The sequence below is a fragment of the Emiliania huxleyi genome, assembly GCF_000372725.1.
Source record: "Emiliania huxleyi CCMP1516 chromosome Unknown EMIHUscaffold_207, whole genome shotgun sequence".
NCBI lineage: Eukaryota > Haptophyta > Isochrysidales > Noelaerhabdaceae > Emiliania > Emiliania huxleyi.
Genome location: NW_005200535.1, coordinates 1 through 9,612, shown reverse-complemented (window position 1 = coordinate 9,612; position 9,612 = coordinate 1). Strand labels below are relative to the sequence as shown.

Genomic DNA, 9,612 nt, shown 5'->3' with positions numbered 1-9,612 from the left:
TGTGTGTGCGTGTGTGTGTGTGTGCGTGTGTGTGTGTGTGTGTGTGTGTGTGTGTGTGTGTGTGTGTGTGTGTGTGTGTGTGTGTGTGTGTGTGTGTGTGTGTGTGTGTGTGTGTGTGTGTGGTTGAGTGGATGGCTGTGTGGTTGTGTGGGGTGTGGGCGAGAACGAGATCAAGAGGGTGAGGGAAGAGGTCGAGGGCGGCGGGTGCGTGGGGAGTGGTCAGTCTGCTGACAGAGTCTGCTGACAGAGTCTGCTGACAGGTCTGCTGACAGGTCTGGTGGACACTCTGGTGGTGTCAGGGTCAGGGCCAAGTCTCGCACACCTTGCGCCGCATCTCCGCCTCCCTCCAGCCTGCCGACTGCCGCGCCGCCGCCGGTGCCGGTGCCGGTGCCGGTGCCGCCGCCGCCACCGCCGCCGCCGCCGCCGCCGGCACAGCAACCCCCGTTGGCGACACCGCCGCCGCCGATGCCAGTGCCTCTCTCGGTGGCGCTGCCGCCGCATGGCCCACTAAAGGAGCCGCAGCTGCGTCGGCGGCGGCACTTCCTGCCGCAGCGCCGCCCGCCGCACCGCCGCCCGCCGCCATCGCTCCCGCCGCCGCAGCGAATTGCCTCAGACGCAGTTCCTCCTCACGCACATCGGCGCCCATCTCGGGCGTCCAGTCAGGAAGGCCCGCCTCGACTGCGGCGGCGCGGTCAAATGCGTAGCGGAGGTACACGACCCCGTCGGGATCCAGCGCTCCCTCGTTGTAGCTCGCCGCCAAAAAGTCTTCAATCGAGATTTTGGCATCGGCACCGACGTAGTGCTCTCCGCCGCCGCGCGCGGCAAAGATGCAGAGCGAGTCCGCCGCGTGCCCGTCGAACGCCTTCTGGATAGGCCTGAGCAGCGACGCCGCCTTCTTCGAGAGATTCGGGTTCTTGATCCTGCGGCAGAGGCGGCAGCGCTCAAGCGATCGGACACGGAACGCCGCGGCTGCTGGCGGGAGTGGCGCACGTCCGCAGCGCAATGACAGCGGGAAACGCGGAGAACAGGCGCTGGTGCTCCGAAGATGAGCAGGGTACCAGGTTGATGGTGACCATCTTGCCGCCCGCGGAAGAGAGATAAGAATTTTCGCGCCCGGTCAGGTTCTCGAGGTTCTCGAGGTGGATATCCTTTGGCCGCGTTGGGTAGCGAGTCAGGGCTCTCTAGCCCGTCCCCCCTCGCTTTTGCAAAATCCTGCAAAGGTGGGGACGTGTCTGTCCTCGACCCAGCCCTAGCTTGGGATGTCCGTTGTATTTATTTATTTATAGCCCGTAGCCCGATCCCGATCATCCGGCCCGCTGGGTGCGCTTCTCAGCTCCCCAGCCAGCCCTGGATGTGAGGCTAATGACTGCACTCCAAGTGCTCCAAGTGCGCTGGACGCCCGCACAACATAGGGGACGGTTAAAATCCCTGTGTCGGTCAGACCACACTGATCACCTCCACAGGCTCGCCGCGGCGTCGGAGGACGCCGCCGTCGCCTAGACTCCCCTGCGTCACTACGTGCCTCCCCGTCTTTGTAGCCTGGCGTTTGTGCCCCGTTTGTGCCGCGTCCCGTGCCCCCGAGTTCATTTTATAATATAAAAAATCACTCGCAGAAGGCGGTCGCTTGAAAACACTTGTCTCGCGCCGACACCCTTCGCCCAGCGCCCCAGGGCCATGCCCGGGGCCATGGCCGAGACCAAATCGCACACGGGCGTTGCCGTAGAGGTCAAGCCGCTCGACTATTTTGAGAAGATCACCAAGACGCCCGACTCGGCCTTGCGCGCCGAGTGGCCGGTCGGCCCGTGGCCGGCGCCCTGGTTCAGGGGCCTGCATTCGTGGTCGATGTGGTTCGCCACCGAGCCGGGTGTGTCGCCAATGATGGCCATGTATGCGCCGTGGGTCTCGGTGTTTATGGGCCTGCTCGAGGTCTTCATCATGTGCTGTTTGACCACCGAGATCACCATGCCGGTCTGCACGTCATACAAGGGCCACGGCGACTGCCAGAACGGCATGTTCTGCGAGGTGGCTGACCGGGCGTCGCACACCGTCGGCGGCCTTTGCCTCGACTGCAAATACTCGCGAGAACGGGAGCACATGAACGGCGATCCGCTGAGCGCAGCCCTGGCCGCCTCGGCTGCGATACAGTGCGCCAACGACGACCCCGACTCGTGCGATGCGCTCAACGACCGGCGCGTCACCATCGCGGCCTTTATCGTCGGGCTCGTGTATCTCTTCATCTTTCCCCAGTCAATCCTTAAACAAATGGATCAGACGGCCAACGAGGAGCTCATGTTCAACTACCGGGTGAAGAAGAACGAGGCCGCGCTCGGCTGGCGCGCCTCGTACGGCAAGCTCGCGTATATATTTGTCACGTGCATCCGCAACTGCGTGCTCCCGCCCGTTCTCGCCATGACGACGGCCGCGTTCCTTGCGGGAAGTTCGACCTACGGCGCCAGGGGCCTCACCGTTGCGTTCCTCACCTTCGCCTCCATCCTCAAGATCGATCAGTTCTTTCTCTACCTCTTCGTGCACGGCCGCTCGTTCGACGACGCCGCGTTCAAGGCCGACCTCGCCGAAGCGCGCAAGCAGGCCCCGTTCAACGGGCTCTCCCTCGCGTTTCTGGGCCGGCGCTTCTTCGGGCTTGGCGCGATCATCTACATCTGCATCTACACCTTCGACACCCACAACGTCACCGAGGCCATCATGGGCACCACCGAGTGCAACAAGGTGCTAGACGGCATGATGTACGGCGCCCTCGTGCTCGTCGCGCTGCACGGCGGCACGGCGGTGTTCGCCAAGCCTCTGCTCGAGGATTCCGCGCTGCCCAAGACGGCCGGCACGTTCGCATTCCTGTCCGTCAAGGCGGTGATTGGCGTCGTCATGGGCGGCGGCATCTTCCTGGCGATGGTCCAGCTCGCGATGGCCCTCTCGAAAGAGGTCATGTACGTGTGATCTCAACAGGTCAGCGCGAGTGATCTGCCGACGCTGCTCGAGGCCCATGCGTGTGCCATCGGCCGGTCCCGATGGTCGGAGGAGAGCCGTGCCCAGGGTTGTGCGTTTATGTGAGAGCCGTGCTTGGCCAGTGTAGCGTGGATCGTCCAGCGGCGGACGAGCTTTTCTTTTTTCTTTGAGAGAGAGTGACAGCGAGAGAGGTCGAAGCTCGAAATGACTCTTGACACAGAGAGCGCTCATTACTTTAGCCGAGTCACACGCTCTGATGCAAGAGTGCACTGAGTGGACCAATCTGTCCGGGCAACGGTGGACATGACCGCAGCGGTGTATAATACCCGTCCTGCGCAGAGGAGCGGGAGAGAATCATTGTTCGCTCTTGCCGGTCTGACGACCCCCCCTCGCCCCTGTGCAAGCCCCGCCAGACCTGCAGCTTGCCCTGCCACAAATCCCTGAACGCCTAGCCCAAAGCTGAAGCCGAGGAGCAGCCCCAGAGGGAAGCCAATGCAAGTGAAGCAGAGCTGCGCCAGCTTGGCGGCAGTCTTTTGCCTGTGGGGCAAGGGGTTTCCGATGGCGCAACTTTCGTGCGTGTTGGCCCGGGGTGGAGGAAGGGTGATTTTGGCCTGGCACAGCCAGCCATCACGGCGTTGGCTATTGCCATTAGACCCCCAGCACAGGAGTTGACGACTAGCCACGGCACCAGTGCGTGGAGCTGCAAAATAACAGCCTCGTCTCGCGTGAAGATCCGAGCCCAGCCGCTAGTAAAGGCGCAGACCGCGAAGAGGGGCAATGGCAGCCAGCACCCGAGCAGAAGGCGGCCATTTCGTATCGCAAGAGAGGCGAGGCTGGGAAGCCCAGCCCCCAGAGCTCTTCCGACACAAACAGTGACCCCACTTCGAACCCCGTTCGGCACGTCGTAAATCATCTTCAACGTCGAGCTGAGGACACAAGGCGGGGATGTGTGTGAGGTTGCTGTAGTCTATATCGTGCAGGGGAAGGGATAGTGGCGCACGTATATACCGAGAGGGCGGAGAGGGCGACGGCCGGATTTGGCACCAGGCCGGTGCATACCATGATGGCCTCTCCCGTCCAGTTGTCACTCATGAGCACGCCCGGCAAGACGAGCCGGAAGAGCTCCCCTCGGCCGTCTCTCAGGCCGCGCCGAGTGAGGCCGCCGAACGGGCGGTCGAGGTCAGCGTGCGGGCTGATGCAGTACATGTACAAGGTGGCAGCGCGTGCGATCCACAGAGCTGAGTTTGCGCATCCCGCGCCGAGGAAGCCGAGGCGGGTATTGAACACGAGAGAGTAGCAGACTGCTGCATGGAATGGCGTCATGGCGAGGTTGATGTAGAGCGGCGGCGTGGTAATCTTTTGGCATGCGAGCCAGGCTTGTAGCACCTCGCCAACGCCTCGAGCGGCGGTGACCGGCAGAATGGCAATAGCATATTCGCCCGCCAATGTCGCAAACTGCTCACCCATGCCAAGCAGGCGCACAAACAATGGCAGGATACAGAGCAGCGCCATGATCGGCAGGGCCATCGCGCAGGCAAGAGGAAGCGCACGCTCGAGAACCAAACCAAGTGCCTCGTGGTCAGACCTGCCAGCAGCCTGCGAGGAAGCAGTCGACACAGCCCGCCCCAAGGCAACGGCAACGCTGACGCCGACGAGTTGGTTTACTGATGATGCAAAGGCTGCCGCGCCAAGAACGGTAGCACTCCCCGCATGTCCAATGCATATCAAATTCACCCAGACGCTGAGGTGCTCAAGGATGTTTTTGAGCGCTATAGGCGTGGAGAGTATCATTAACTCCCGCACGCTCCCTTGATCAGAGATCATCTCTTGTACCTCGCACACCGCGGAGCAGAGTCTCACGACCTCGCTTCGTGTTTCGGAGCGCAAGTAAGAGAACTGCACACGATCCATGGCCAAATGTCCATGCAGGCTCCCGAGATGCTTGTTGTACTTCTTCACAATCTTTCGCAGTGCCTCGGTGGCGAGGGCAGCCCAGGCTTCCAGACGTCGAAGCTGGGGGTCGGCGGCTTCCGGATGCTCGTCGAGTGCTCGCTTCGCTGCCCCCGCGCGCGAGAAGCTGTGCGGCCGACGTAAGAGTGCGCAACACGGAAGCTCAATCTAAAGAATTTAAACAAGACAACTCTCTCTCACAGCACACAGGCTCGACACAGGTGCGAACTGGCGCGTGCTAGTACTATCACCGGCACACCACCGGAGCCGCCTAAGATGAAGGACAAGGTGCGCAACAAGCTCTCGAAGCGGCAGCACGAGGACGAGGCGAGCTGGTCGACGCGGTCGTGGCTTTCGCTGCAGGCCCAGCGCATGTCAGTCGCGCTGCAGCTCGCGGCGGCGGAAGAGACTGCGACCGAGCTCAGGCTCGCCGCGGCGTCGGAGGACGCCGCCGTCGCCTAGACTCCCCTGCGTCACTACGTGCCTCCCCGTCTTTGTAGCCTGGCGTTTGTGCCCCGTTTGTGCCGCGTCCCGTGCCCCCGAGTTCATTTCATAAGCCGCCTAAGCGACTCCGTTAAGAACGGCAATGCATTCGCTCCGTGCACAATGCCGCTGTCCCCGCACGCTAGCTCGTTCACCGTCTGCCACGCCACGGCGGTGTGGAGAACGACAGACAATCTAAAGATCTCTAAAAGTTTGACGCGTTGGGCAAGCATAAGGCGTACTTTGTCTTACCAGAACCTTTTGGTCCACATAAGCCTGAAATGCACTGATCATTTTTTTCGCAATTTTCCCCAACTGTGAGACGCCGTCGCTCAACCCGTCATGCGGCAGGTGGCTTGCTTTGGCTCGCTGCCACCGCGGTGGCTCACCAAGGACTTTTCAGCGTGCTGCGTCATCACCGCGCGGCGCGCAAGCCACGCCTCACCCGGGCAAAAAGAACGACCGCGCGCCGCCGCCGCCCGCCTCACCGCGCCGCGCCGCCCCGCGCCTCGCCTCGCCTCGCCTTGCAGCAGCGCACGCGCACACGCACCCACGCGCCCGCGCTCGCTCCGCGAGAGCGAAGCAACCCTCCAAGCGAGTTCCGAACCGGGAGCCAAAAGGTCCCGGCTCGAACCGCGAACCGGTTCGACAACCGCCGCTGGCGGTTCTTGCAAAGGCATCAAAGGCAGTGCTTGATATAACGTGAAATAGTGCGAGCGCGCGAGATACTCACCCGACCCACCGTGCCCTCGCGAAAGAGATCTCGCGCCGCGCGCGCTCGCACACGCCGCCCGAGAGCACTCCCACCCCCGCCGCCTCGCAAGCTCACAGGTTGATTTGAGGAGAAGCAGCTGGGGGAGGTCAAAGCGGGAGAAGGCGGCACGGCGGCGGCGGCGCGGCCCCCCCCCATCCCCACGCCTCCGGGTCGTGCGTACCGCCTCCGGGCGCGAGTGTCCCCCCAGCGTCTGCTCCGGCAGTCGCTCCGGTAATCAGGCCGAGAGTACCAGGGAGGAGGGGAGAAGAGCCCAGGGTGGGGAGAGGAGAAGAGCCCAGGGAGGGGGGAGGATGTGCCGCGGGCGCTGTCGCGGGGGAGGTCATGGACCCTCTGCCAAGGCGCCGGGCGGTGTTCGCCGGCGCCTCCGTTGAGCAGTGAGCCTGAGGGTGGGCGCGGGTCGGCCGGATAGCCGGCGGCCCCCACGAGATGAGCCGCCGTGCCGGGGTCCGCGCCCCTCCTGGAGGGTGAAGGCATGCCCGCGGTAGTGGGCGTTGCCTGCGTGCTCCAGGGTATATTGGGCTCCACCCCGTCATGCCTGCCGAGGGGCGGTGGCCCATCGGCCGGTATTACCCAAAAGCTAGGCTACACAACGCCCTCTATGTTGGGTCAAGGCGGGCAATAGAACTATTAGTGGGGGCGCCACACTCCCGCCCTCCCGGTACTCTCTTCTGTGTATCGCGCGTTCTGGTTGCGGAGCGCCTCAATGTCGCGCGAGGCCGCCATCGAAGGCTTGTGTCCGGCCGCGTGGCCTCGGGCTAGTCAGGCTAGGGACAATGCTACACCGCCACGTGGGGCGCCCACCGCCGCCGCACGTGAGCACGAGAAGATGATCCTGCGCGAGCGCATGCTGGCGCTCGAGCGCGAGATCTCGCGGGGAAGGGCAGCCGCATGCGACGCTTCTGCCAAGCCGCTGCCACAGCCGCTGCCGCTGCCGCCGCCGCCGCTGCCGCCGCCACCACCACCGCAGCCACCGCCACCGCAAGACGGGCCAAGTGTCGGTCTCAAGCGAAACCGCGACGGCTGGGACGACGACAGCGCGACGTGGGACGGGCGCGACAGCCAGGACGAGCATTGGGAGGAGGCGGAGGACGAGTGGGGAGAGGAGGAAGAGGGGGAGGGCTGGGACAACGTCAGCGCGGCGGATCGTGCCTCGAGCGCGGGGCTGGATGCGCTGGCGGGCTCGCTTTCAAGCGCGCCATGCCCCAAGGGCGGCGTGGCGGTCGCCGGCGTGCGCGTGCAGGAGACGCGCCAGAGGCGTGGCGGCGTCTCGACGTGGCAGTGCCGCGTGCTGTGCCAGGTGCGGTGTAAGCGCAAGAGCAAGGAGAAGCTCGCCGAGGAGCGCTGCCTCGCGCGCAGCGAGCACCGCGACCGCGGCGAGGCACGCGGCGCGGCGGAGGCGGAGGCGGTGGCGGTGCTGCGAGGCATCGCCGCAGGCACCGTCAGCCTCCGCGCCGTCTCGGAGAAGCGGCGCGGCAAGGAGGAGCGATCGCGGCGGGAGGACACGCGCACCGACAAGTCGGGCCAGCCGGGCTTCGTGGTGCTCGAGATCTGCGCGGGCGTGCGCGGCAAGAAGCGCCAAAAGGGGCAGCCGCGCAAGCCTCAGCTGTGGGTGCGCGGCCCGCATGGCAACGAGGCGGCCTACCCGACACGCACGCTGCGCGGGCTGCACGTGCAGCCGGGCGATCGGCTGCGGTGGCACAACTTGCAGAACCCGCGGTACTCGCACTTCACTCATGACCATCACGGGTTCGTCAAATGTTTTCTTTTTAGTCCCTGCCCGCCAGTGCTGAGGAGTGCAGGATCCCCAGCTGCCGCCAGCAATGGCAGGGGCGCTCTTGATTCCTTTTGCTCTGCCGGCCGGATCCGTCTTGCCGGCCCGAGCCGTCCTTCTGCCGGTCCGATGCCACCGTGTCGCGCCGGTCGTGATGGATAGCAGTGACGACGAGAGCGAGGCTGAGCGGCGCGCACGATATGAAGCGTTGGGTCGTGAGGAAGTGGTGAGGCAGAGCGGCCTCGACGCCGGCGCTGATGACGGTGGACTCATGGCTGAGTTCAACAAACGCGTCGAGAGTGAGGGCGGTGCAACCGCGTTCAAGGCCAAGATTGCCGTGAGCGATGCCAAGTCCACAGTGACGTCGACGGCGGCCGGCGCAAAGCGGGCAGGCGAGGAGGCTGTGGATGCGGTCAGCAGCCTCGGCGACCGGCTCACGGAGCAGCAGCGGAAGATCGCCACCATCGTCCTCGGTCTCATCGGCTTCCAGATCTTCATCCAGATCCTGTCTTCGGCGCTGCGATGAGGACAGAGCCTCGCCGGCCGCCCCATGCCTGCGCGCTGCCTTTTGGGGTGTGTGTGCGGCACTGGGCCGAGCCGCAGTCAGCTGGTGGGGACCTCGCCATGTCTGTCCGTGAGCGGGGCTGGCACTGACGTGGCCCGGAGTGCGGCTCAAGTGTTTTGTGAGAGCTCGGGTGTGCATGTTGAGTCGGGGAGCTCGGACCGTCCGATCCGTGGCGCGTGGCTGGGACGTGGGTCATCGTGCGCCTGTGACTATCTTGGTCGTTGGTGTCACACGTTGCCAGACGCAGAGGGAGATCTGTCCGCGTGATAGTCTGTTTGTTATAGAGTTTACTTGCGGGTGATGTGACGCACACTAACTGGGGATCTGGAAGCTCGAGAGAGGCCCGCGAGAGATCCAACACGCCGAGAACCCGCGCCCCCTGGCCCCGCGCCGGGCCCCGGGCGCCCGGCCTATCCGCGATCCCCCAGCTCGTAGGGGCGCACTCGCGACACTGGCACTCCGCACACCCCGCCACAACACACGGACACGCGCCGTCCGTCGCGCTGCGTGCGAGGGCGTTCACGCCGGCGGTACGAGCGCGGGGACCTTCATGCGCAGCGAGACGGGCGCGAGCTTGGAAGGCAGCTCGCCTGTTCACAACCTGAGGTGTGAAGAGACGCCGCTCACAGCCGGCGCGAGCTTGGAAGGCAGCAGCTCGCCGGAGCCGTTGGCGCGCGCCGGGTCCGCACCCGCGTCGATCAGCGCGAGGGCGATGTCGCACCTTGTAGAGGCGGCAGGGCGAGGTCAACTTGAGGTGGCGGGGCGAGGGCCGGGCAGCCCTCGCGACTCAACGTCTAGACGACGGGAGTCCCACTTCAACGTGCAAGGCCCGGCGCGCGTGGGTGAAGCGGTGTGAGTGGCGGAGATGGGGCGGTGGCGACGGTGGCGGAAGCGAAGGCGGGAGCGACGGCGGCGGAGGTGGGGACAGGAGGGGCGGCGGCGGAGGTGGGGACGGGAGGGGCGGCGGAGAGGGGGGGCGTGCTGTGGGCATGAGGGTGGCTGAGGAGAGGGTGGTGATGCGGGGAGCAAGAGGTAATCATAGAAGAAGAAGAAGCAGTTACCACTAGTATTAATCATGGTGGTGGCGGTGGTGGCGAGGCGATGCCG

General features: G+C 64.7%; 1 protein-coding gene across 1 annotated transcript; it reads right to left on the bottom strand.

The window, feature by feature from the left end:
• Positions 1-3,409: 3,409 nt before the first annotated feature.
• Positions 3,410-4,752, bottom strand: EMIHUDRAFT_234658 (hypothetical protein; the record flags this gene model as incomplete). Its single annotated transcript, XM_005781069.1, has 3 exons — positions 3,410-3,498; positions 3,580-3,887; positions 3,962-4,752. 3 exons carry the CDS (start codon positions 4,750-4,752, stop codon positions 3,410-3,412), a joined length of 1,188 nt encoding a protein of 395 aa, XP_005781126.1.
• Between the last annotated feature and the right edge of the window lie 4,860 nt (positions 4,753-9,612).